The sequence below is a fragment of the Bos mutus genome, chromosome X (genome assembly GCF_027580195.1).
Source record: "Bos mutus isolate GX-2022 chromosome X, NWIPB_WYAK_1.1, whole genome shotgun sequence".
In the NCBI taxonomy this organism is placed as follows: Eukaryota; Metazoa; Chordata; class Mammalia; order Artiodactyla; family Bovidae; genus Bos; species Bos mutus.
This window is the reverse complement of record NC_091646.1, coordinates 75,996,978-76,024,942: the sequence shown is the minus strand read 5'-3', so window position 1 is coordinate 76,024,942 and position 27,965 is coordinate 75,996,978. Positions and strand designations below refer to the sequence as shown.

General features: G+C 48.9%; 1 protein-coding gene across 4 annotated transcripts; it reads right to left on the bottom strand.

The window, feature by feature from the left end:
- Positions 1-46: 46 nt before the first annotated feature.
- Positions 47-22,032, bottom strand: UBA1 (ubiquitin like modifier activating enzyme 1). 4 transcript variants are annotated; one of them, XM_005899354.3, is made up of 26 exons: positions 21,886-22,032; positions 14,113-14,229; positions 13,924-13,982; positions 13,655-13,823; positions 13,432-13,566; positions 12,396-12,502; positions 12,045-12,135; positions 11,805-11,937; positions 11,212-11,309; positions 10,945-11,091; positions 10,637-10,813; positions 10,406-10,510; positions 10,238-10,318; positions 9,726-9,881; positions 7,923-8,088; positions 7,572-7,768; positions 5,198-5,262; positions 4,759-4,954; positions 3,962-4,036; positions 3,653-3,842; positions 2,420-2,508; positions 2,039-2,131; positions 1,719-1,910; positions 701-802; positions 498-598; positions 47-377 (listed from the first exon to the last, which is right to left on the bottom strand). In XM_005899354.3, exons 2-26 carry the CDS (start codon positions 14,227-14,229, stop codon positions 242-244), a joined length of 3,177 nt encoding a protein of 1,058 aa, XP_005899416.1. In that variant the 5' UTR covers positions 21,886-22,032; the 3' UTR covers positions 47-241. The 4 variants fall into 4 exon arrangements, with proteins under 4 accessions (XP_005899416.1, XP_070222087.1, XP_070222086.1 ...); XM_070365986.1 differs by lacking the exon at positions 21,886-22,032 and adding an exon at positions 21,065-21,086; XM_070365985.1 differs by lacking the exon at positions 21,886-22,032 and adding an exon at positions 18,808-18,917.
- Between the last annotated feature and the right edge of the window lie 5,933 nt (positions 22,033-27,965).

The following is a 27,965-nucleotide window of genomic DNA, read 5'->3' as shown; positions in this document are numbered from 1 at the left end:
CTCCAGGAAGTCCCTTCTTTCCCTGGAACCAGCAGGGTATGCCACATCTGGGTTAACAATTCTTTATTAGGAGTCAGGTTCCGAACAAGGTAGAAAGCAGCGGCAAGAGGAGTTCAGATAGGGGGATGAGGAGAACACCAAGCCTGGCTAGCTGGGCCACTGCCAGAGGTCAAATGGGAGCCCTGGGATGGAAGGGATCTGGAGAGGGGATCTGGGGTCAGTCTACAGGAGAGGACACGGATCAGCGGATGGTGTATCGTACATAGGGGACCTCAACATCCTCGCCGCTCTCATCGTTACAGCACAGCTCAAGCACCAGTGCTCGCACATGGCGGCCAAGCTTTCGTTTCGACACACGGCTTACAATCTCGGTCATCCTGGGGACAAGGGAGCAGAGGGTCAGGAAGGCAAAAGGTAAGTGAGAAGAGGCAGGTAGCTGGGGGCAGTGAGCAGCAGTGGGACAGCTGCAAGTTGAGGCTCCCCACCACCCAACTCACGGCTGATCCAATCGTTCCTTGAGCTTGGCGGCTGGCATGAAGAAAGAGTAGAGCATAGACACGCCCTGGGACAGCATAGTGATCTCCAACTTATGTTCTGTCTGGAAGAGGGGGAGGACAGCAGTGTTACAGGGGTGGACAGGCCAGTCAGTCACCTGCACATGCCACCCCCAGGTGGGGTGAGAGTCAGAAAGGGGTCTCACCTTGAAGTAGTCGAGAAACTGTTTGAGGGTCATCTCCTCACCGTTAGGCTGCAAACCCTGTACCTCAAAGCGATCCCACAACGTCCACTCTTGGTTATAGTACTGTGGGAAAAGTAGCAGTCTTTGGCATGGGGGCCATCAGGGCACCAAACCTCATCAGTCTTCCCCCTCACTCATGCAGACATGCTAAGTCAGACCACAAGCCTCTTTTGTCCAAAATGTTCTTGTGGCTTTTGTCTGGCCTTGAGTAAGCAGTGAAACCCTTATGATAATTGAGACAAGGCCTTACATCATGGAATCCTATTCTCTTCTCATTTCCTATCCCCTCATCCTCTCCCACATTCTGCTCTAATGACTTCTTCTTCAAACAGGCCAGGCACACTCCTACCTCAGTACCCTTGCAGACACTGGTCCCTCTCTATGGAATGCCTTTCTGGCAAGGCCTGGCCTGTCTTTTCACCTCCTCCAAGTATGGACTCACATGTCATCTTCTCCTTAAGGCCGTTCCTGACTATCCCACATTTAAAATTCTAAAGCCATCCCCTTGCCCCCTGGTATTCCCAAGTTCTCCTTATCTTATTCTTTTTTTGGAGGTTCTAATATTGTTTACTGTATTACTCTATTTCATGAATATAACCTTAGCACCTGTAAGAGTACCTAGCACACAGTAGGTGCTCAATAAATATTTGAGTGCATAAATGAATGAAGCAAGTAAAAGCACTGAGCATAGCAAGCACTCAGTAAATGTTGGGTGCTACTTTTGTGCAGTTTTAATCATAATCTAATATTCAAATATCTTTTCTGAGGGTTTCCACAGTCAGAATCAGACACCTACTTAACACATAGAAGGTACTTAAAAAAAACATGGTAAGTGAATAAATGAACAAAGGTGTACACGAAGGAAAGAGGTACACATTGACAGAAACCCTCTCCTGGTGACAGGCTATGAAGCAAACTAGAGCCAGCTCTATAGACAAACATCCCACCCACAAACCCACTTCCTAATATAGACCCTCACCTGGTGACGAGGTGCTGCGAGGGGCTCGGAGAAGCCAAAAAAGGGCAGGGCCAAGTTAAGGAAACCATTCTTGTAGGAGTTGAGCTGTCGGTGCCCCTGCACCACCTTGTACAGCTCTAAACACACAAGGCCAACCACGGCTGCTGTGGTTGTGGCAATGGCTGGGATGATCTTTCCTGCAATCAGCTTGCTCTGTGAGGCAGCAAAGGATCAAGGAAGATGGAAGTTAAGAGTAGAAGAGGCTGAGTCTAAAGAAGGGATGAAATGTGGGCAAATCCAGCCCGGGAGGGGGTGGAACGTTGGGTCTGGGTTTGCCTCACCTTGTGCCGGTCTGCAGGGGGAATGTCATAGTTCTCTGCCCGGAGGTTGGATGCGGCCACGATGAAATCCATATGGAAGTTGGTGTCATCATCCTTTTAGGAGTGAGAGGTTAAGGGAGGAGGGTAGGCAGACAATAGGAGAGAATCAGAGGAAGAAGATTCCTGGCCTCTAGGGGCACAAGTATCCACTGCAATTACCTGCTGGGCTCTCAGATCACAAAGGCATGGCTGGGAACATCTATTCATTCAGGGCCGCCTAGCAGGCCCATGATCCAATCCCACAAAGGCCTGGGGCTGCCTCCCGATCCCCAGAAGCCTGTTCTGTCCATCCCACCTATGCTTATCCCATCCCCACTGCCTGCTGGGGCCCCCACCCAGCACCTTCTCAAAGTCGATAGGGTACATCTTGAACCCAGGGAGCTTTTCGGGACTGGGCAGTGTAGCCTTGAGCTCTTCCAGACGGCTGTCATCTGCAGGGAGAGAGGGACACCATCAACGCTTTAGACCCAAGGCCAGGGTCTGAGGTAGAAACAAGTGGGGCAAAAGGTGTTTAGGGAAACAAAGGATTTGAAAAGGAAAGACATCCTGGGAGAGACGAGGGACAATGGCAAGAAACAGTGCAGGACAACAGAGTACAAACCTGAAGAAGATTGGGGTGGGAGGGGTGCAGCATGGAATATCAAGAGAGGTAAGAGAGGTATCTCTAGAGACTAAAGAACCGAAACAAAGACATAAGGAGAAAGTGGGGATGGACAGATAAGAACGGGAGAGCAGTAGATCTCAGGGAGAATGATGCAGAGAGGTGGGGAGACATGGAGGATACAGGGGAAAAGGGCAGGGGAAGATATACAGAGAGGAAGTTTAGAGAAATATGCAGATGTGGTTAAGATGAGAGGACAGAAGATACAAAAAAGTAGAGAATAGGGACATATAGAGAGAGTGAGATAGGTGAGAAGACTGCATACACCCTATATATACTCTACATACACTGTGTCTACGTGTATATATACACACACACACGTTTATACACATTTTACATGTACCTTATCTATGTTTTATACATATACAAATACATGTGCATGTATATGAGGGAAAAAATGAAGGAAATATGGGTGAAATGCAGAAGTAGAAAAAATATACAGAGAGGAACATGAGGGGTAGATATTTGGGAAGAAGATGGGAGACATGGGAGAAAATAAAAACAGCCACATTCAATTCATCGTGTATGGCTGCTTTTGGGCTTCAACTGCAGAGATCATTAGCTGCAGACACTAATATGGCCTAAGAGAGTCAACTGTTTGGCCCTTCACCCAATAGACAGCATGAGCTGGGGGAGAGAGATGGGGAACTGGGGTAAAAATATGAAGAGGGGGATGAGGAAAACTATGTGGAGGGTAATATCACGGTGAAGACACACATGGAGGAACATGGGGGTGAGAAGATAGGGGCAGATACCAAAGGAGCAAGACCACACCCTCCGGATAAACAGATCAAGAAGGAAGTCTCAGGACAGAGTCGCACAGCAGTGCTGGGGCAGAGAACTGGTGAGGAGGCTGCACTGGGCAGAGGACCAGTGGGGCAGTAACTCCTGGCAGAGGGGCCAAACATCCTCACCCACAGAGGCATTGGCGCTCTGCAGCTCCTGGTCAGAGACATGGATCTTGACTCCAGACTTGGGGGTGAACTCGGGGACCTGCACAGACTGTAGGAGTGTGGCCACAGCAGCTCGGTCCTGAGAGCCTGTCAGCCCGTAGGTCTGGGCGAACAGGTTGGCAGCAGCTATCACGTAGTCCAGATGGAGGGGCTGGGAGAAGGCAGGGCCCAGAAGGGTGAGCACGTCTGCCCTCATCTGGGGCGTCTCGGCCTCCTTCCCTCCCACCCACTCTCCACTTGACCCTAGGAGACCCCAAGGAGGAGACTTACATTGCTGACATCAAAGGTGAGTGGGTGTGGACAGCGTTTGGGCCCAGACCAGAATGGAGCTCCTGAGCTTGTGAGCTAAAGAAGTGGAGAGATTTTTGAGGAGCAGGATCTAAAACTGGAGCCTCTCCAGCAATCCTAACTTCTCACCTGGGCCTTGGGTATGCCCTATTCACTAGCCCTGGCTGGGCATGCATGGCAGGGGATAGAGTCAATCATGAATAACCCAGACTGTAAGGGTCCTGTGAATGGAAGTTCTGATGCCAGGGTGAACTAGGGGTGTTACTAAAAGAACTCCTGGCACTCACTCTGTGCAAGACACAGCTTAACAAACTCTTATGACCTGCCAGGTACTGTACTGAGTTAATATTAACAAATACCAAGAAATCCTCACAAGAACCCTCATGAGGTAATTATTACCACCTCTACTTTACTGACAAGGAAACTGAAGTAGAGAGAAGCTATGTGACTTGCCCAAGTGCAAATGGTGCTTGGAGTTGAACCCCCACTGATTTCCTGAGCTCTTAACTCGAAGATTTCTCCTCTATGATCGCTACAGTCCTAGGAGGTGGATGAGTCAGCCCACCTCACAGGTAAGGGAAATAAAAATGAAAGTCTCTTGCTAGAAGGAAAGGGGATGGCAAAAAAAGGTCAAGTTTAATCATTTTTCTGAGACTCCCCACACCTTGGGGCATGTGCCACAGCTGGAATAACCCCCAGGAGGAGCCAGAGAACTCAAAGCAGGCTCCCATTACGGAAAAAACGCATTCTGCCAAGTGGACCTGGCAAGTGGGCGTTACCTGATCAGGAGGGAAGTTGTGTAGCAGCTGCCGGATATTGTTAGAGTACTGCGTGTGCCAGTGGTGGCAGGCCCAGGTCACACAGTCAGCCCAGGTCTGTGGCCGCTGCAGCACGAGACTACGCTGCACGGCCTCCAGCACCTCCAGGGGTTGAGTGCCCGCCAGTCGCAAGGTCCGCTCCACAAACTTGGGGTCTCTATCAGGAATTGGGGGAGTCAAAGGGGCAGGATTACACAGCAGCCTCAGGAGTGGGCTCCAGGGCAACCTCACTTTCTCCAGAGAAAGCTAATCCTGACCGCCAATGGAATGAGGCTCAAGCTTCATTCACAGATTCATTTGAGAAGTGTGCCTGTGCTGGGTGTCACAGCAATGAGGAAAGCAGCCAGGATGCCTTGACTGGCAGGCAGGGGGTGGGCTGAGGGGACATTTGGTTACTTACGTGAGGTATTGGTTGACGTTTTCTGCCGGCTGCTTGAAGAGGCCTTCGAACTCATCTCTAGCCCACTACAGACAAACAGATTACAGGGGGCAATGGTGGACAAAACGGACTTCTGGAAGCGTTAGAAACACCATCAGTGAACAAATCCAATGGGAAGAACATAGCTGCTCTGGGAGAAGGTAAGCCCCCCGCAAACTTCCCCACTCCTCAACCGCCTAACACTTCAACTGAAAAACCAATGAACTTGACCTGGACAGTACACTAGTGAATGTGTGAAAAAAAAATTAAGATCTGTATACCTTACTTGAAATATGGCATGCCTCAATTAAAAAAAAAAAAAGGTTCAGTTATGTATATTTTAAAATTTAAAAAGAAAAGAAAAAAGAAAATTCAGAGCAAACCCCAAAATAATTTCTATACAGGCCCTGAAGATTCAGCAGCAAACTGGACAGAGGTTCTGCCCTTTGAGGGGGTTTGGAGGACACAGATGTGAGATCTAGGTTCAAATCCAGCTGTTACATAGTATCTAACTTTGTGACTTCAGGAATACACTTAACCCTGTGGTGCTGCTGCTGCTAAGTCGCTTCAGTCGTGTCCGACTCTGTGCGACCCCATAGACGGCAGCCCACCAGGCTCCCCCATCCCTGGGATTCTCCAGGCAAGAACACGAGTGGGTTGCCATTTCCTTCTCCCAATGCAGGAAAGTGAAAAAGTGAAAGTGAAGTCGCTCAGTCGTGTCTGACTCTTAGCGACCCCATGGACTGCGGCCTACCAGGCTCCTCCATCCATGGGATTTTCCAGGCAAGAGTACTGGAGTGGGGTGCCATTGCCTTCTTTCCCAAATAGATACTGTAACAGTCCTAAGTACCTCAGGGGTTGCATGTATGTATACATTTACAGTTTATTTAAAATAGCACCAGATACATAGTGAATGCTAAGTGCTTTACAGCAACCCTATGAGGTATACACCACTGTCAACTCCATCTCATGAGACAGAGAAGCTAAGTCCAAGGTCACTCAAGGCCTAGTGACACTGTGGCAGGTGCACAAACATAAACACACCCAGCCTGGAACTGGAGAGGGGGAAGGGAAAGTGATGGAGGAAACTTTTTTTTTCTCTATTTTGCTCCCATACCCCATACTTCAACTAAACATTCTGAATGGTCTGCTTTCAAAGACTGCAGTAAGAATCATCTGATAGCACAATGGTTATCCTCAGGTTCTGATTTGAGACATAGGTGCTGGATACCCTAGATATGTTCATTTTGTAAAAACCTCCAGGCAGATAATATGTGCACTGCTGTGTATTATATGTTTATGCATCATACCAACAAAATCATCCTGGAAAACCAGCTGTTAAACCCATTTGGAGCAATAGCAGTGGACACATGAATATGGACTGTTAGAGACAAATAAGTAACCAGGAGAGACAGTAAGAATTACCACTAATGGTGTTCAACATGAAGGTATTTTGGCTAGATGTGGCAGTTCTCACTTGGGAGTGATTCTGCCCCCAGGGGACACCTGGCAATGTCTGAAGACATTTTTAGTTGTCACAAACAGAAGGGGGTGCCATTGGCATCTTGTGGATAGAAGCAAGAATTGTGCTAAACATCCTATGGTGCTTAGGATGCCCCCATGACAAAGAAATATCGGGCCCCAACTGTCACCAGTGCTAAGGTTGAGACCCTGTTGTGTGGGAATATAGCCTCCCTTTGAAGAAGTATAGGGAGTGAAACATTGTGATGTCTGCCGTACACATGGATCTAAGAAAATGTGGCAAAACACATGGATCTAAGAAAATGTGGCAAAACATTAACAAATGTTAAATCTAAGAGTATTTGAGTGTTCCTCATACTATTCTTTGTATTCTGTCTAAATGTTGAAAGTTTTCCCAAAAGAGAAATAAATGGATCATTCTAGAAATATACGCTGCAATCTATACAGTCCATGGAATTCTCCAGGCCAGAATACTGGAGTGGGTACCCTTTCCCTTCTCCAGGGGATCTTCCCAACCCAGGGAATAGAACCCAGGTCTCCTGCATTGCAGGCAGATTCTTTACCAGCTGAACCACAAGGGAAGCCCAAGAATACTGGAGTGGGTAGCCTATCCCTTCTCCAGTGGATCTTCTTGACCCAGGAATCGAACCAGGGTCTCCTGCATTGCAGGTGAATTCTTTACCAACTGATCTATTAGGGAAGCCCTAAATGTTGAAAATTTTCCCAAAAAAGAGAGAAAAAGAAATGGATCATTCTAGTAATCTAGGCTACAAGATGGGAAGTAAGAGAGATAGGTTTAGAGAAAAAGCAGAGGGGTCGGTAGCCATGAGGCCAGGGTGCCTGTTCCCTGCTCTCTCCCACCAATGCTGATCACCTGCAGGGTGTGCTCGATGGCATTGGGGAAGTTCTTCAGTGTGCAGATGGGGATGGACTTTTCAGGCGGGTCCTGGCTGGAGCTGTAAGATTCTGTTAGGAAGGGGATCACCACCTGCACGTTGCCCTTGGTGCCCAGTGTGCCCGACTCCAGCAGTGGCTTACGGTAGTACACGCAGCGGCGGTCCATGTACATGCCTGGGGGGTGGGGTCACAACATAACATGAGTGGCAAGACAGAACATTAGGAGGCAGGAAGACAGACACCTCCAAAACATACACACACACGTGCGCACGCATACACGTAACTTGGCAACTTGGCCCCTGACCTCCTCACCCGCCTCCAAACTCACGGGCATCCACATTATCCAGGGCATTGGTTACACCATCCAGGTTTTGGAAGAAATCATCATCATAGATGCGCTCAGTGTCAGGACCTACACGGTTCTGGTGGCTTGTCACTCGGATATGAGGATTCATCTGGCGCACAGCTGCAGCAGCTGTGTCAGACTTTAATTTCTAGGGGAGGTGAGAGTGGGAATGGGGGAACAAAACTCAGTTATTCACGTGTGCAACCAGAGAACCCCTACAGAGCTGTCCTCCTGAAGGTTGACATATTTAATGCTGCGAAGAACTAGGCCCTGAGTTCAGGAAGCTCTCTGGTTTGGCAGGAGACAGTTCATGACAGAACCACAGGGCTAGGGCAGGGACAGATATGCCAGGGGTTCGGTGGAAGGAAGCAGTGGACAGGCAAAGATTGGAGACAACAGGCCAGCCTTCTGTTCTTCTGCCTACCCAACATCCACTGTTCTTTCAGGTAATGGCACCTAGGCTGGGGAACATTTCCCCCAAACAAAACAATCTTAGCATACAGACAAGAAGTTTGAGTCAGGCCATATCCTTCCTCTGCTGAAAACCCTCCCTTGCTCCTGCCTCCACTGAAGGTAAGATGACTTGGTCCCCATTTCCTCCAGCTTATCTCCGACTCCCCTCCCACCTCAGGATCTTGGCCTGAGTGGTTGAGGAACTCTACTTCCTCACGCCCTCCAAGTCGGCAGAGATGAGCCCTTCCACATATCAAAATTGCAAACTGATCTCCCTGGCCTGCCCACTTCCCTCATCTTGCTGTTGCTCTTTCCTCTATACAGCACTTACCAAGAACGCTGAGTATAAACTTTATTATTGTACTGTGTTTATTCTTTACTCTGTCCCCACCCCACCAAATCTTTGTTTCCTTGGTGTACTGCAAGTACCTACAAGAGCACCTACCTGGATAATTACTTGGTGAATAAATGAATGAACAAAAGGGGAGTCGATCCTGGCCAGGCAATGATGCTGTTCCCCACACAAGGCTTACTAGCTAGATCCCCGTATAACCTAGCTTCTATCTGTGCAGAACAGTGAACCTAGCACAAGTGCTCTCCTAGGAGAGGCCTCCTGGCCAGGTTGGGCCTTGGCTGCAGTCTGGAAACCTGGATTTCAAGAGAGTTCTTGCCATTCTCCACCTAGTAAAGGCTGCTCACTGTGCCTAGGCTGCTTATGCAAATCCTATGGCTTAGGCCAAACTCCTGCTCTCCTTCTAGGAGTCTGGAATTTGGGGATGTTCCCAGAAGAGGGCGCCTACATGACCAGCCCACAGTAAAATCCTTGGGTACTAGGTCTCTTACAAGCTTCCCTGACTGGCAACATTTCACATGTGTTGTTACAATTCGCTACTAGGGGAATTACAGGTGTCCTGTGCAACTCCACTGGGAGACAGTCTTGGAAACTTGTGCTTGGTCTCCCCCAGACTTCACCCCATGAGCCAACTTCTCTTTGCTGATTTTGTTATGCATTCTTTCACTGGAAGAAATCATAGCCCTGAGTATGACTATATGCTGAGTCCTGTGAGTCCCCCTAGTGAATCACTGAACTTGGGACCCCCAACACACTGTCCCAACCAGCATTCATAAGAGGTCAAGGGAAAAGAAAACAGGAGATGAAAAACAGTGGATTCAATGGAAGGGTACTCAGCGTTCAGTGAACGAGTGACAGAAACTGAGGGAGAGCTGAAGCAAAGAAAAAGGCAGTAAAGCCCCCTTTCTAGGAAGAATGGGAACAAAAGACAAGAGAAAAACAAGATGACAAAGTACCACCTCCATCCCCATCACACTCACAGTGACATCCCAGGGCCGGAACAGAAACTGTCTGTTCAAATTTGACTTCTCAATGGTGTCCATGTCTGTGACAACAATTTCTCCATCTTCTGCACAGCCCAGCCCAATCATGGCAAAGTTCTTGAGCAGTTCACAGCCAATGGCCCCTGCGCCCACCTAGAAGACAACCAAGAAAAGACACAGAGTGTCTGGGTCAGGGTGATGCAGGTCAGCATGAAGTCACTCATCACTCTGTACTCTCACTCCCCAGAAAACAGCAAGAGGGGTGTCTAGTGCCACATCTTTAAGTGCCACGACTGTGAAAATAACCTAGTCATCTGAGGGCAGAGGCACAGATGGGGGAAACAGGACATACTAGGCTTTCCCAAGATAAAAAAAAAAAAAAGGGCACAAGTCATGTGATACAGATACAAGAACCAAAAGACACTCCCTCAGGTGGCAAGAGACCCCATAAACAGGTAGCCAGAGGCCAGGGGATATGAAGGAAGCAGGTGTCCCAGCAGATCACTCACCAGGAAGTACTTCTGCTTGCCCAACCTCTCCTGCAGGTCTGAGCCAAATACAGCTACCTGCCCATCATAACGGTTCTGGCGCTGAGGAATGCAAAGGGAGAAAGGTCAGAGAGCAGCCTCACCAGAAATGCCACCTATGTCACCTCCCCCAGGGCCCTACTCACATACCGGGAGGCACTTGTCCTCTGTGAGGGCCTCTTTGTCCTCAGGGAGACACTCAAGGGCATCAAAGTACAGCCACTGCATGATGGGCATAAACTTCCCAGAGCAAGCCTGGAGAATGGACAGGAGAGGGGAAGTAGTCAGTGCTTACCTGGGGCCTCATGCAGATGGGACAAGTGATAGAGGCAGGTAGGCGCCTGGCCTACCCCAACCCTGCCCTTTTCCACCTACGCTGACCTTCATGACCTCCTGGGCAGCAAGGCCCCCAATGAAGGCATTTATGGGAGCCAGGTCCCCAGCAGCCACATATGCTAGCTTCCGGATGAGGTCCTCATCCAGGCTGCCCTGCTGCACTGCGGGCAGGGATCGAGCGTTCACAGCCTGGGCTATGGTCACCAGCTCTGCTGCATCCTCCTAGTGGGGCCAAAGGAACCAAGAGCACGCTTGTTAGGTCACTGTGTCGGGGGTGAGAGGTGTAGGCAGAGGGGCAGAACGGGCCTGCAGTGCTAAGGTCATCTGCCCTGGCTTGGCTCACCCACACGCACCTCATTGTGGGGCCGAGGGGACCGGCCATGCTGAGCACAGAAATGGTGCAGGGCCTGGAAGCCAATGTGTAGCTGGGCAGGGCGGGAATACTTGGCGAAGTCTGTCATCACAAAGTCAGGCTCTGCTAGGGAGGCTGGCAAGGATTTCTGTGGGAAGCAGGGCATCAGGAAAAAAAAAAAAAAGAATCAGAAGAGAAGAATTGAGAACCGTGAGATACCCAGCCCCAGCCCCCACATCCCCCACAGCCCACCGCCCCTCACACTCACGAAGCTGATCTTCTTGGGTACTTTGACCTGGCTGACGATGCCTCCGCGGATGTAGTCAGAGAAGTTGGAGGTGTCACAGATGCTAAAGGTGTAAGGACCTAGGGTAGACAGGGAAAATGTCAGGACACCCACTCTCCCTAAAACCTACAACCACCTACGAGATGAGGGAAAATCCATTCCTGACCCAGCTCGGATATCAGGAGTAATCTCCTCTCCATCCTGAGTTCTACTCGAACTTCAGAAACCATCTCCCCTCTACCCCAGACCCAGCACCCATGGGACCCCGCATCTCTAACCCCAAGTCTACAATGGAAGACGTTCTCTGCTCCCTGTCTGAATCAGCTCAGACACAAGTGGATCCTCTGATCTTTGTTCAAACACCAGAGACCTCGCCTCCCCTCAGTGCAGACATCAGGGGCCTATTCTACGAACAGCTCAAACACAAGACAGCACTTCTCTCCCACACCCTGCTGGGTAGACCTTAGGAAACTCTACCTCTGGTTCATCCCAGATACCCAGGATGTGTCTCCCCTCACGCAGAGCCCAGGGAAACGCCTCCTATCTCCCCTGGTTCCCCCCTGGCCCTAGCTCACCCAGAACTTTGATTTCCATGGGCTGACTTCCATTGAGTTCAATCATGCCCTGTACTTCCGAAAAGGAGACGAAGTCACCACTCTCAAAGCCATGTCGGGCCTCATCCAGACAAGTAACAACACCGGGGTTGTCCTGGTTGAAGGAGGAGTACCTCAGAGGCAGGCTCAGGGTACTGGGAGTAGACAGGAAGGCCTGTGACCGCCCATCCGCCTGCCAGGACCCAAGGCTGGCCTCCTCACCTTGGTGACCATAGAAACCATAGCACTGAGCGGCTGCTCCCCATTGGAATCAGTGAGGATCATTTCCTCTCCAAAATCACAGAAGAGCTGCCTGTAGAGGGAGGCAACAGGGCTGATGCCCAAGTCCCACGCACATTGAGACTGCACGTGTCCCTCAAGATGCAGTGAGTATTTGCTGAGCAAATCAGCCCATCACTGCTGGGAATCAGACTGTGCTCATGCTACGTGAGGCAAGGTAAACACGCAGCATCCAAAACCCAAAGGCCTAAGGGGGGCTGAGGGCAGTCAGAGCTTGGGGGTTTTTTCTTGGACAAGGCAGGGGTCAGGGTGGAAAAGAGCAGGGGCACTCACCCGAACAGGCCCCGGGTGTCTGCCACCACCAGCTTGATGCCATGGCTGTGACAGAACTCACCTACCCGCAGCTGGTCCTCCAGGGGGCTGTTAGTGAGGACCACCACCTGTGGAGAGGTGGAAGCTCAGGCAAGGGCCCAGCACCAGGGTGAAGGGTAAAGGGAGCAATCATAGAGGAGGGCTGATAGGAGGGCTCACGGGGTCCTTAAGGCTTTGCTGGTTCAGCTCTCTATCACAAACAGAAAGTATCTACCACGTATCAGATTCAGCCCAAGCAAAACTCAATGAAAGGAAATGTGAATCCCTAGACTATGGCAGGCAAGGTAAAGAGGCAACTGGGAGGACAGAGTCTGGATAACAGCTGACTCCTTCATTTGCCAACACCCACTGCTGCCTGTTTACAGCCCTGCCATGCCCTGGGAGACACAGAAGTAAAACTTTGTCCTTAGCCAAAGTCTGAGCTCACTCCTACCACACCCACTTGCTCCCAACTCTTAAAACACCTGCTCAGCCATGAGTCTCTGCTGAATGCCTACCCACTCCCATCAGGGTGAGCTTCCATGGCTACAGCAGGGTTCAGCAGCAGTGTCCTGGCTCGCAGGGACACCCTGGGGCAGAATTTCAGCTCCCACAACTCCTCTTTCTGGCCCAGAGTTTTATTTAACCAACAACCAGCTGCTAGTCCATAGCCCTCACAAAACCTTTATCAAGTCAGCATTACTACCATTCCCATGTCTGCAGACAGACAAAGGCAGGAACAGGAGACTCCATTACTGGCCCGACATTATGCAAGTACAATTAGAGACTCGTGCCAAGGCAGTTTGGCTTCAGTCTCTGCACATAACCACTATGCCTTCCCGCCTGTTGGCTTACAATATTCCTCCTAAAGAGGCAGGCCCAGGGCCTAAAGCCTGCTCGCATTCCCTTGCTGCAGCCTTAGCGGGAAACCTGACTCACAGGCTAGCCCATTAAATGTTTATCAAAAGAATAAACCAGAGCTGGGCTCTGAGAGAACTGGGCATGAGGCCTATGGTACCTGGAAGTCACTGAGAAAGTCCTCCACAAGGGGCCCGGTGTAGGCACTGACAGGCACATAGCTGTTGAGCTCAGCGAGACGGGGCTGGGAGACCTCAGCTCGGTTTTTTCCTATGTCTTCTTCCCGCAGGTAGAACTGCAAAGGAGAGTGTAGGAAGAAGTGAACTGGCTGTGTAGCCCAGAGGGCTGGGGCCTTGGCAAAGAAGGGGGATGGAAAGAGGAACCTGGGAGGAGAGGTCGGCCCACTGGGCAGTGCCCTGGTCATGCAGTGTGACAGCCTTGACCCCACCGAGGATGATGTTCTTGGCAATCTCCACGCCCAGGCCCCGAAGGCCTGATACCAGTACGCTGGAGGTCTGGAGCCGCTTCATTGCCTCATGGCCCAACACATACCTGCCAGGTTAGAGGGTGTCACAGGTCAGAGTCACGCCCTCCTGACCCTATCCATTCAGAGCCCCCTCCCACCTCACAGTCCAACTTCGGCCCCACTCACAGCTGCCGGGAGTAAAGGCCTTCATCTATGTCTGCGTCACTGACATTTTTCGCCATTCCCTAGAAATGGAGGGGAACACTAGGTTCAGGGAGATGTGCAGGAGGAGGGACGGGACAGACAGGACAGGGATACAGAAGATGTTTCCCACCCACCACCCCACCTGCCAGTCTCTAGGAAGAACACACTCACGTTAGCTGGCACCGAGGGCACTTCGGACAATACGGAGTGGGCAGGGGAACAGTTAGAACCCGGCTTTGGATCAGGCCCGGACACGCGACGTTTCTTGGACAGCGGCGAGCTGGACATCTGGAGAGCATAAAAGAAATCAGAAGTGAGCCTGGGGCATGGGGGTGTTCCTGCTGGTTAGTGATGACTGGGGGGCAGAAAGGGAAGATGTAAGAGCTAATATCCCCATTTTACAGAAGAGGAGACAGGTACAGAGAGGTGAGGCGACTTTCCCAGGGTCACACAGCTGTCAGAGCTAAGATCTGAACTCAGGTGGTCTGGCTTGCAATCCATGCTGCTGACCACCAGGCCATTCGCTTTTCTCCCCAGCCCAGCATAATGAGGGAGAGACTCCAATCCTGTGGGGGGAAAGGAGTGACAAGAATGTACTTGTGGGGGAGTCAGAGGAAGGATGTAGCTTCAGGTCAGACCTTGCCACTCCTCAATAGATATCATTTAACCCTTAAGGGCTTGGTTCCCTTGCCTGGAAAACACAGGTGAGAATACCACTTACCTACCCCATGGAGTTGAAGTGATGAGATATAACACAGACCAGAGAGCCTGACATGGAGCAGGGAGGGAGGCAACAGCAAGGAGCCATTCTCCTCCCCTTTAATCCCAACGACCAGGGTTAGAGAGGGAAACGTGGCTTGGACATCCACCAGGGTGGCATGATGGCAGGAGATATTATGCCGAGAACTCAGCTCCCAGAGGGGTTCACAGAAAAGAGTTTCACAAAGTCCAACCCCCTCCCCACCACCTCCAGCTCCAGGAGGGGAAATCACCCAGAGCCAATAAAAGAAGTTGCAGACAGAAAGAGCAAATACACACTTCCCAAGCCTTGTCCCTATGTGGAGTCCTTTAAACAGGTCAACAATGATAAATGAATATTTATTAGGAGTCCTCCTTGTGCCAAATATCAAACTAAGCACTTAATGAGCTATGCCTCACTTTGTCCTCAGGGCACCTCTGTGGGGTTTGGACTACTACCAGTAAGATGGCCCCCCAACTCACACTGGAAGAAAATAATCCACTCAGGGACTTTGGAGACTTGACTGAGGTCCCCACAAAGAGAGTGGCCAAGCTGGAATCATACTAGGACCTGCTGACCCTGGAAGCCCAGGCTGCTTCCTAACCTTATGGCGTTTCATCTACTCAATGGTCCTGACCCTGCGAGGCAGGGCTGAGTGTCCTTGCCAGACAAATGGAAAAACCTGAGCTCATGAGGACTAGGTCCCAGAGACAGAATAATGCAGCCTGCTGTGAAAGTGAGATCTTGGAGCGAGGGGGTGACTGGACCCAGAGGCTGGAGATGACAGGACTCTGAATCATTTCCCCTCACCACCAATGCACCTCTAAGCCTCTGTTCTCCTACACTGAGCCTTTTCTGACACCCAATCACACCAAGTACCCCCACTGTACCTGAGGCCACTTTGGCACTTGTCACATGCTAGCAGTAAGCAAGATGACAAGAGCACCCTAACATCTACTAGGAGCTTACTGCCCATCAATCTCTGGGTAAGGGGCTTTGTCTAGTTCTAACAATGCTCACAAACCAAATAACCTTATACCTATGCAACAAATAAGAAAACAAGGGCTCAGAAAACTCCAGTCACTTGCCCAGCGTCATGCAGCTGGTGCTAGACTGTTTGCCAAATGCCTCCTGGGGGAACAGAGTCAGGACCCAGCTTGGGGCACAGTCCACATGGCTGACAGATGAGAGGTGAGGGAGGGGTACCCAGGAGGCAGGAGGCTGGCTACAGTCCAAGGCACCCAGCTGAACTGCTGGGAATACCAAGAACCAACCCAGGTAGAAGCTTGGTGAATTAGCTGGGAGACCACGGCAAATTCCATTTTCTATGACTGACTTCCTGAGACAGAGTAGGGAGCTCATTTCCTTTGAGCCCCATTTCCCCCCCCCCCCGCAAAGCACAGACAAATGGAAATACCCTCAAGGGGCTGCTAGGGAGGTTAAAAAAGTCAGTCTGTGGTCAGAACTCAGCGACTTAAGCTCCTCCCCAGATACCTCCAGAGAGACCTCTATTTAGTTATCTCCTTGCCTTGCCACTGATTTGGTTGTTGAACACACACCATCTCCCTGCACCTGAAATTAAAAATGGTCCAGGGCCAGAGAGATCTCTGCTATCTAGACTTTGACATCGGGATCCCTAGTGCTGGCAGTGAGGGTCTAAGCAGGTTTCAGCAGATGGTCTGAGAGAGGACTTCAATTGCAGAGATTGGGAACAGGCCAGTCTCAGGGCAAGCAGAAAGGGGTCTGGGGCAGAAACCCCAGAGCAGATCTAAAGATCCTCCACCCCAAGTATAAAATCAATACCTTTTCTCTCTCAACACATGCTATGGCCCCAATTAGGACACACGTACTACCAAATGTTCAGCAAACCTGAACCAGGACTCAGAGAGCTTCAGAGCTTGCCTGAGATCTCCAAACTGCTGATTTTGAAGCCTGAGCATTCTCTACCACCCAAACCAGAGGTGGTGTGAGGTAGGAGCCCTGGAGCAGGCTTGAGAGCAAGCAGCCACAGGGTCAAGACATCAGCACGGGGAGAAGGTAGGGCACAGGATGCTGGGGCCTGTCAAGCCTCCTAAGAGGGATTAAATGAGAAATCCCCAGGAATATAAAACAGAAGCATCAGGAAGCGGTTGCCTGAGCCTCTGGAGGGTCAGAGGGAGACAGGAAAGGGGATGTTACAAGTCCGGGGCGGGGGGGTGGGGGTGGTGTGTGATGGACAGCCAGGGTGTGACTGGGCAAGGTTGTTAAGACTTAAATCAGGGTCTTTGGATAAGGAGCTTTCAGGAAAGGGCAGGGAAATTGCACTGGAGGCCCCAGAGGCTACACAGGGAATGGATGGGGGATTCTGGGGCCCATCCTCCCATCCAGGAGGTTTCAGGAAGATGATGGGGTCTGGGGGCAAGGGTGCTCTCCATGAGGAGGATGCTGGGGCCCTGGGGTCTACACTGGTGGCAGAGGGAAATCTTTGACCAAAATTAACAGGGACTTGCAGGGGAAAAGGTGTCTGTGACCTTGATGTCAGAGATCCAGGAGGCTACAAGGGTGGATGCTGAGCGTGGGGTTGTGGAGGGATTTCTAATAGAGCAACAAGGCCTCGTGTTGATCTCTGATTGGTACATGCTAGGTACTGCAACTGCTCTGAGGAATGGAAAGGGGAGGTTGAGCCCAGACAGTTCTGGCCCCAAAGATTTCAATACGCAGGGTTTCTCTGACCAATTATGTGGAAGCCCATGGAGGCTCTAAGAGTCAGTGCTGAGGAGGGGTTTTCTACTCTGATGGAGAACAACTGGACCTGTTGTGGGAAGGGACAACTGACCATGACGTTGGGGTCCAACGAAGCTGAAACCCTGAATGAAGATGCTGGGATCCTGGAAGGCTCTGAGGGCAGATTCTGAGGCCTGATTCAACGTTAAGCGATCTGTGAGAGAAGCCAGAACCCTGGTTGGCTTTTGAAGGCAGAGGTTGAGTGAAGGGTGGGATTTGAGAGGCAAGTCTGATGCAAGGGGCTAGGAGCCAATAGGGTCTGCAAGGGCAGAGGCTGGCAGAGACATCTCTGATGGAGGATTATGTGTCCAAGCAATGCCTCCCTGGTGTCTGGTCCCCTGGGAAACTCTGAGGTAAGATACTGGGGTTTAGAAGTGTCTGATGGGGGAGATGTTGAGGCCCGCAAAGGATAGTCTCTAAAGAGAATACTTGGACCACAAGACAAAAGGAGACACTCCCCTAAAGAAGTCTTTAAGGACAGATTCTAGGAATGAAAGCAGTCTCTAAAGGTGAATGCTGAAGTGGACCTCTGAATAGAAATGCTGGCCCAGAAGGGTTTCAGAGGGAAGATGCTAGAGCCAAGGTGGGTTGGGAGACCTCTGGTTTGTGGAGGAGTTGTCTCTGACATGGAGGCCAAGCACAAATAGCCTTTTACAGGGTCTAGACTCCTTGAAAGCTCTAAGGGCAGACTGTGTGTGTGTGCGTATGCGTGTGGAGGATGGTTCTGAAGGAAGATGCTAGAGAAGGTTAAATGAAACCAAATGGACCCTTCCTGAGGTTTGGCCCCTCTTGGAAGCTGCGAGGACAAATTCTGAGGAACGAAGGGTGAATGAAGAAAGCTTCTGGGGGTAGGTCTTTAATGACATACACTGGTAGGAGGCTTTGACCAGGAATGTCGATCCCGTTTAAGTCTCCATTGCTGACTGGGGGAAGTTCCGATCTGCTATGCAAGATGCAGGACAGGGCCAGGTCCCTGATTAGGAATGCTGGCTGAGTCTCTAATAGCAGATTCTGGAGGTCTGAGCCTAAGGTCAGATTTTAGAGCCCGAGGGACTGGACTGGTCCCAGATGGGGAATATCGGCCCCGCCCAAAATGGACCCCCGACTTCTCTTCAACGATCCCTCCGTCCAAGTCATCACCACTCGCCCCGACATTAGCTTGGCCCAGCACCGGCCCAACACCATCCAATCCCGAAACCCCTGCCCCGGCCAAGGCGCTGAGAAAGGCCGTTTGTTACCAATGCCGGTTCCCCGGGTCGCGCCGCCGCCAACTCCTCTAGGAGCCGAAGACAAGCCCGGCCGCCACCCTCCTCCTCCTTCTCCTCCTCCTCCTCCTCCCCGCCGCCTGGGCCGCCTAGAATCACCGCCGCCGACTTCTCCTCCCGCGTCGTAGTGGTTCTGCTCGTTCCTGCCACCTCCTTCACCTCCGCCGCCGCCGACACAAGATGGCGGCCGCGGAGCCCGAGGCCGGAACAAAACCTTGGGCCCCACCCCCCAGAAACCCGGATGTACGCAGGCCGCGCCCATTCATGAATCATGTATGATGGTCCCCGTTTGTAACTCATTCGAAGGGGAATACCACCATCTGCTGGCTTCTCTGGCAGTAACTAGGCAAACAGGTAAAACGACACAGAGGGCACGCCCGTCAAACGTGAATAATGAATACATTGTTACAGCCAGGATACCATGGAAACCCAGAAAGGCCACCAAAGACACACTTCCTGATTGTGAATTATGCATGAGGCCGGGTGGCTGGTTGACTAACACCCCGCAACCAGAAAGCCAATGTTAAAACATGGAAGCCACACCCCAATGCTCATGAATAATGAATAATCTTGCTGCAGCCTGGAAGCCAAGGAGACTGAGGCCACATTCATGAATAATGCATAAGGTGGGCAAGGACAAAAGAGACAGGTCCACCCACTGCTGCATCTAATACCCTGTAAACAGGGAAATAGGGCTAACACAAGAAAATACTCTCACCTGGCTCATGAATAATGAATAGTGATACTGCAGCAGCCCAACCTGGAAACTCAGAGAGGTCAAGAAAGGTACCACCCAGTTACTCATGAATTATGCATGAGGCTGGAGGGACAGAAATACTCCAGCCAGCCCCGCCCAGCAAGTAAGGATTATGGTATTCCAGCCAAGACAACACGGTCACCGCTTCCTGTTCATGAATAATGAAAGATGCTGCAGAGCCGCAGGGGAAACCCAGGGGGAAGTGGAGCTGCCTCCTCCCCACCGTTAACTAAAAGCACGTGAACCAGAGCTGCTTTGGTCCACCCAAATCCAGGTTTACTACCGGCGTTTGGCAGTTGCCTCAGTTTCTACAACCGTAAAATGGGGGTAGTAGTAGAACCCACCTACATCATAAAGGCAAAATGTGTCACTATGAAAACCAGAGAGTATAAACTATGAAATGAACTCAGAGCAGTGCTGGCACAGAGCACTGTTACATTTTTAAAGTATTATATATTAATGTAAAGGTAACATGTAAATATAATATTTTGTATTGATATAAAATTAGTTATGGGTGAGAGTATACCCAGACACCAGAGAAACCCCCAATTTGGGGCATTATCTAAAAAATATTGCCTTGAAACACCCTTCCAGATTTACACTGTAAAACAGAGCACTAAGGTCACCAAGAGACACAACTGTATACCAAAGCCCCAGGGACATGATAAACACCCACTACATTTCTATTTAATAATAATAGATCACATTAACCGATCGCCTGCTATGTGGTGGTTCCTTTGGTGAGTCCTTTCCATGCGTTGTGCCACTTGTCTCAGGAATGCAGAGCAGGGAATCAGTTCCTTCAGGTCTCAGGTCAAAGAGACCTCCTGAGTTCTCAAATCCTCACAAAAATCACTTCCACCCATCGATGACTAGCTTTGTGACCTGGGACCAGACACTTCTCTGGGCCACTGTATCCCCACCCATAAAATGAGAACAATAGTAACCTACCTTGTGATGAAGTTTAAATGAATAAACATGTAGAAAGGGCTCAGAACAGTGCCTGGCCACCTGGTGCTATATGACTAACAGTAGTAGTAGTAGAAGTACCAGTGAATTGGGTGGGTGGGAGAGAGACATTATGGTATTTAAGACTACAGACTCTCGAACTAGACTAACTGGATTTCAATCCTGGCTCAGCCACTCGCTAACTGTGAGTAACCTTAGGCAAATTACTTAGCCTCCTGGTGTCCCAGTTTCCTCATCTATAAAGTGGGACGATAATAACCTACCTCCCAGGGTTGTTGTGGGGATTAAATGGTCTAATAAAGCTGCTAAATGAGTGCAAACTAACCTGATCACCATTATGCTCAGACTCATTTTTTCAAGTTCACAGATCTGCCAAAGATCACACAGCTGGCAAGGATCGATGTAACTTGAATCTAGAGTCTTTGTTGATAATCTGGGATTATCGGGCAGCAAAGAATGAACAATGCGCCAGGCCTCATCCCTTCGTGAGACGCAAAACTTTTAAATCCTGAAACCTCTTAAGGAAAAGCTAAGAGCGGATCGTGCCGATGAAGCCCTAAAAGCTACGCCCCTCATGAATTATGCACAATGCCCCTAGACAAGCCACAGAAAACTCCGGCCGCTACTCACCTTTTCACGCTTTATCAGTGTGATCTAAATTTTCCCGGCAGACTGCAAGGCGCCCCTTTCAGCACGCCCCTTAAGCACAATGAACCGCTCCCTTGTGAATAATTCACAAGCTGATACTTCCAACGAACCAGGTGTGAAAAGGGCCAAAACGGTCTTCTTCAACAGCTCATCTCCTCATGCATAGCGAATAAAGCCATGGCAAAGGAAAGCCGGTGACACTCTGTCCCCTCGGAAGAGCCTAGCACGCTAGGCTCCAGCGTCCCTTCTACAGCCTGGGCTGGGGGCTCCTCTTCCTAAAACAACATGTGGGCCCCAATGTGTCCGGTCTCTCAGCCTTTAATACCCAAGCGCGGTGAGACATCATAATAGAAGCAGAGGTCACAAAGGCCATTAGATACCTCCACATGCCACGTCGGTCCCGCCTGTTCCCACCGTCATCAGGACCCTTCCTGAATCAAGCCCTCCCCAAATTCCGCCTTGAGTTCAGGAACCTCAAACTTTGCCTCTCCCCTTGGGAAGCACACCAAATCCTACCTCATGGACAAGAGTATTCATACATGGATCCTAAGGGTCGCCCCAAACATCCCCCTAAACCCAGTATCTAAGGGGTATAAACCCTGCCTCCGAGGGACGCTCCGAAAACAGACTTCAAAGTCCCACCCCGGAGTCCCTAACGCCACTTGCGTCCCCTCAAAAACAGCCACCTCTAAATGCCACACCGGGCTCAGAGCTCCCAAATATGCCCCTTCGAGGATCCCCGAAATTGAGCTCCCTCCTTCGAATGCTGTTCAGGGGACTGGGGGGACCTTGATCCAGCTCACCCCCTGTGCCGGGCGGAAGCCTCTCCTTCCTGCTGGAGATGAGCCGAAGCCACGGGGCAACGGAAGAGCAAATCACCTCAGGCGTAGAAGAAGAGCCAGAGTTTGCGCGGAGCTCGGAAGCGCGGGGCCTTGGAGGGCCCCCGGTTTGGGACGTACCACAGATGCTAAGCTAGAGGGGAGCCCTCCCCTGCTCCTGCTCTCTTGGAGCCTGTGTCAGACCCAGACACCCCTATGAGTTGTGGTACTTCCCGAACGCGCGAGGCATGCTGGGGGTCGTAGTCCAGTTGGGCCGGTGCCTGGTGCACGTGGTGGGCAGGAGCTCCCAGGGTACTGGAAAATGTGAACTTGGGCTGTGGAATTCCGGGAGCTGTACTTTGGGGGGTGGGGTGGGTAGGAAAAGGAATCAGAACATGGAAGTAACTCCAGATGGAAAGGCACATTCATCCTACAGATGGAAAAGCTGAGGCTCAGTTGACCAAAGTTCATTCATTTGACACTTACAGAGCTCAAGCTGTGGGCCAGGTGCTAGGCATCTTCCTTGCCCTCAGGGAGCTGACAGACTAGAGAGACAGCCCATAAATGTAAAAATTTTATCTAATAAAATGTATCAATATTTGTAAATGTTACATGATAACTAGTATCAGTATGTAAATAATTTACATCTGTAGGGAATTCCCTGGCAGTTAGGAGTCTGTGCTCTCACTGCCCAAGGCTCAGGGCAATCACTGATGGGTCAACTAAGATCCCACAAGGGAGCAGTGCTGCTCCCCCCCAAAAAAAAACTATATATATAATAAATATATCACATACACACTGTGTATAGTCTATATTCATATGTGAATATGCAATTAAATAGATATGTAAATATGTGTTGTGTATATGTGATAACTACTACGGAGAAAAATAGAACAAAGTAAGGGGAAATTAGGCTTCTCAGGTGTCGCTAGGGGTTAGGAACCCGCCTGCCAATGCAGGTAGACATAAGAGACACAGGTTTGATCCCTGGGTCTAGAAGATCCCCTGGAGTAGGAAATGGCAACCCACTCCAGTATTCTTGCCTGGAGAATTCCATGGGCAGAGGAGCCTGGCGGGCTACAGTCCATGGGGCCTCAAAGAGTCTGACATGGCTTAAGTGACTTAGCATGCACAAGGGGAAATCTGTGGGGGAAGGTTGCATTTTTAGATAGTCTGGTTATGGAAGGCCCTCCTGAGAAGGTGTTGCTCCAGCCAAGGTAATTAACACAAAATGCCTTTATTGCCTTATCCCAAATTCTGTATCACATATCCTGTCCTCAAATCCTCCAAATTTGCTCATCTGAAAAAGATTCATTGAGTGCCTACTAAGTGCAGGGCTCCAGGAACACAGCAAAGAACACAGCAAGGCGACTCAGTTCAGTTCAGTCACTCAGTCATGTCTGATTCTCTGTGACCCCATGGACTACAGCATGCCAACCTTCCCTGTTCTTCTCCATCTCCCGGGGCTTGCTCAAATACATATTCATTGAGTTGGTGGTGCCATCCAACCATCTTGTCCTGTCATCCCCTTCTCCTTCTGCCTTCAATCTTTCTCAGCATCAGGGTCTTTCCCAATGAGTCAGTTTTTTGCATCAGGTGGCCAAAGTATTGAGCTTCAGCTTCAGCATCAGTCCTTCCAATGAATATTCAGGACTGATTTCCTTTAGGATTGACTGGTTTGATCTCCTACTCCCCTTGCAATGGTCAAGAGCACTCTTCCATCACATCTTTTCCTTCTGGTTTATCATTTGCCTCTCTCTGAGAGATCTTCCCTGATGCTCCATGTAGAGTAGTCAGGGAATAACTCTCTGAGGAGGTGGCCTGTGAAAAGTGAGGAAGCAAACCATGTATATTTAACATGGGGGGAAGCATCAGATAGAGGGAACGTCAGGTGCAAAGCCTTGAGGTTGGAAGTTCTTGAAGTGTGTGTAGCTGGAGAGGAGTGAGGAAGGGAGAGCACTGGGAGATGAGATCCAAGGCCATGTCAAGCAAAGCCTTGTACGCCAGGCTGTGTTTGATTAGGTTTTTATTCTAAGACCCATGGGGAGCCATAAAAGGATTCCATGTAGGGAAGTCACATTATATAAATTATATTTTAGAATAAACAATCTGGCTGCTCTGTGTGGAAGGAGAAAAAACTGTTGGGGGAGTGGGATGGGCAGAGAGAGGAAGCAGAAAAGCCAGCGAGAAAGCTACTAGAGTCCAGGAAGAGATGAGAGAGTGTCAGGCCAAGGGGGATGTGGGGGTGGGGATTCGATTTTTCAATTTATTTTGAAGGTAAAGACACCAGGGTTTGCTGAGAAATCAGATACAGGGCATGAAAACTAGAGAGGAGCCCTGGCTGACCCCTGGGTTTTTAGCCTTAGCTGCTGGAGGGATGGTGTTGTCCTTAACTGTCAGGGGAAATACTCCATTAGGAGCAGTCATGGGGCAAAATCAGGAGTTGGTTTCATATGTGTTACATTTTCAGTGCCTGTTAGATATCCAAGGTCTGGTATATGTCAGTTGAGTGAAAATTTTGGGGACTAGATCTGAGATGCAGGGGTTGGATTTGGGGGCCATCATAGGTGGCAACTGAAGCCATGGGTGTGGCCAACTTCTCTGAGGAATTGACTGCCTTCAAATGGATCAGTAGGAGTAATTGAGACAGGATTTGGACTTTCCCAAGTGAGAGGGAAGGGCACTGTAGTCAGAGGGAACAGCTTCAACAAAAGCCTGTGGAAGTAAGAAAGCAGGGAGAGAGAGAAGTGGGGGCAAGAGGTGTACCATTCACATTGCCCACAGCCACATATGAGAGTGCAGCTGGTTTATTGCCTCACTGAGCAGATTGTCAAACCTTTGGATGTTTGCCAATCCAGTATAATTATAATATGCGTTTCTCTTACTAGGCATGAACTTGGGCATCTTTTCATAGATTTAAAGGTATTTGTCGTTCTTCTGGGAGTTTTCTGTTTGAATCCTTTATCCATTTTCTATGGGGTTGTTGTACTTCTTATGGATTTTTAGGGACTCTCTATATATTAGCCTCTTGAAAAATGGAGTCTTGAGGATGAGAGAGATTTGAACAGTTGTGGTGTGTATATTTATTCGTGCTTCCAAGGTCCAGTATGTGCCAAACCCTGTTCAAGGCATTATAGGCACAGTGGTGAGCAAGACAGACCAAAGTCCCTTCCCTCACGAAAGCTTTCATTCTAGTGAAGGAAACAAATAATGTAGGAAAAAACATATAGTATATTAGAAATTGAGAAATATTATGGAGAAAAAGAACACAAGGAATAGGGCATAGGAAATATTGACAGGGTAGAGTTTGGAACCTTAAATGGGGTAGCCAGGAGGTGACATTTGAAAATTCAAATGGGATATCTCCTTCAGTCTGAAACAGTTCTTCAATCTTCCCTTGACATTCATGACACTGACACTTTTGAAGATTATAAGCCAGGAGTTTTGTAGACTGTCCCTTAGTTGGACTTCCTCTGACATTTCCTGTGGTTAGATTCAGGTTCTGCATACTGTCTAGGAGTATCACAGAAGCAAAGCTGTCTCCTCACTTCATCCTATCGGATGGCTCAGGATTTTAATACTGCTTTATTGACTACGCCAAAGTCTTTGACTGTGTGGATCATAACAAACTGTGGAAAATCCTTAAAGAATGGGAATACCAGACCACTTTACCTGCCTCCTGAGAAATCTGTATGCAGGTCAAGAAGCAAAATACAAGAACTGGACATGGGACAATGGACTGGTTTAAAATTGGGAAAGGAGTACAACAGGGATGTATACTGTCACCCTGTTTATTTAACTTATATGCAGGGTACATTATGCGAAGTGCCAGCCTGGATGAAGCACAAGCTGGAATCAAGACTGCCAGAAATATCAATAACCTCAGATATGCAGATGACACCACCCTTATGGCAGAAAACGAAGAACTAAAGAGCCTCTTGATGAAAGTGAAAGAGGAGAGTGAAAAAGCTGGCTTAAAACTCAACATTCAAAAATCAAAGATCATGGCATCTGGTCCCATCACTTCATGGCAAACAAATGGAGAAACAGTGGAAACAGTGACAAATTCTATTTTCTTGGACGCCAAAATCATTGTAGACGGTGACTGCAGTCATGAAATTAAAAGACACTTGCTCCTTGGAAGAAAAGCTGTGAGAAACCTAGACAGCATATTAAAAAGCAGAGACATTACTTTTCAGACAAAGGTCCGTATAGTCACAGCTATGGTTTTTCCAGTAATCATGTATGGATGTGAGAGTTGGATCATAAAGTAAGCTGAGTGCTGAGGAACTGATGCTTTTGAACTGTGGTGTTGGAGAAGACTCTTGAGCATCCCTTGGACTGCAAGGAGATTAAGCCAGTCAATACTAAAGGAAATCAGTCCTGAATATTCATTGGAAGGACTGATGCTGAAGCTGAAACTCCAATACTTTGGCCACCTGATGTGAAGAAATGACTCATTGGAAAAGACCCTGATGCTGGGAAAGATTGAAGACAGGAGAAGGGGATGACAGAGGATGAGATGGTTGGATGGCATCACCAACTGGATGGACATGAATTTGAGCAAGCTCCGGGAGCTGGTGATGGACAGGGAAGCCTGGTATGCTGCAGTCCATGGAGTCGCAGAGTTGGACACGACTGAGTGACTGAACTGAATGTTCACTTTTTTCCCTTCATTAAGATGGTATCTGTCAAGTTTCTCTACTGTAGAGATACTATTTTCCTCCTTGAAACTTTGGAACTATGTAAATATCCTGTTTACGTCAAAGTGTAACCACTGTCTTTAGCACCCAGAGATTTAATCACATTAGCTGAACATCATTACTGTACCGATTATTAGTTGACATTCTACTGTAAAGGAGATATTTCTCTTCTCCATTTATCTTTAATTTCTGTGAGTATGGATTTATGGATTCTGGAACTGTATCAAATGCTATTTCTGTGGTTGCTGTTTTAGTCTGTTTATGTAGTGATATATATATATATATATATATATATATATATATTCTCTATTGTTGACCCAATTTTGCATTCCTGAGATGAAGTATTTGATTAAAACATATTTGCTAAATATACTATTGGATTCTTTTAGCTAGGGTTTTATTAAGGATTTTTACATCTACAGGTGTTAAATGGCTTGAAATGTTTTCTTGTATTATCTCATCTGTTTGGGGGAGCTTGCTCAAATTCATGTCCATCCAGTCGGTGATGCCATCCAACCATCTCATCCTCTGTCATCCCCTTCTCCTGTCTTCAATCTTTCCCAGCATCAGGGTCTTTTCCAATGAGTCATTTCTTCACATCAGGTGGCCAAAGTATTGGAGTTTCAGCTTCAGCATCAGTCCTTCCAATGAATATTCAGGACTGATTTCCTTTAGTATTGACTGGCTTAATCTCCTTGCAGTCCAAGGGATGCTCAAGAGTCTTCAACACCACAGTTCAAAAGCTGTGATGACACCAGTCTCATAAAATAGACAGCTTTCATTCTTTTTTCTTATATCTAGAACAACTTTGTATGAGATAGCGATTAACTGTTCCTTGGGAGTTTGGTAGAGTGCACCTATAACAACCATCTGGGTTCTTTTTTTGGCAAGGAGAGGGAAGATTTCAACTTTACTACTTTGCTTTATTCAAGTAATCTGTTTCTTCATGGAACAGTTTTGGCATTTTATATCCCTCTACTAATATATTCATTTCATCTATATTTTCAGATACACTTTCTCTATTACACCTGTAGTGAATTCCCCCCTCTGGTTCGTATTTTGTATTTGGTTTGTTTGCTTCTTTTTAAATTGATCAGTCTTGCCAGAGGTCTGCTTTTCCTCTTAATTTTTGTTTCAAAGATTCCACTCTTGATTTTATTAACCTGTTGTTTCCCTCCCTACTTCATCTATTTCTGCTCTTCTATTATTTCCTTTCCTGTTACTGAGGTTTGCTTTGGTGGTCTTTTTCCAACTTCTTGTATAATTTATATGACAAAATGCCCAGATTGTAATTATATAGCTTATTGAATGTATACATAGTTATACACCCATGTGACCAGCACCCCAGTCAAAATACAGAAC

What these genes read in the sequence shown, in the direction of transcription:
- UBA1 (XM_005899354.3), bottom strand. Translation starts at nt 14,229, where the DNA reads ATGTCCAGCTCGCCGCTGTCCAAGAAACGTCGCGTGTCCGGGCCTGAT. An exon ending in GACACCCGGGGCCTGTTCGG is followed by an intron (nt 12,136 to 12,395) that starts GTGAGTGCCCCT and finishes CTCCCTCTACAG; the next exon opens with GCAGCTCTTCTGTGATTTTG. An exon ending in ACAACTTCCCTCCTGATCAG is followed by an intron (nt 4,037 to 4,758) that starts GTAACGCCCACT and finishes CCACTTCTTTAG; the next exon opens with CTCACAAGCTCAGGAGCTCC.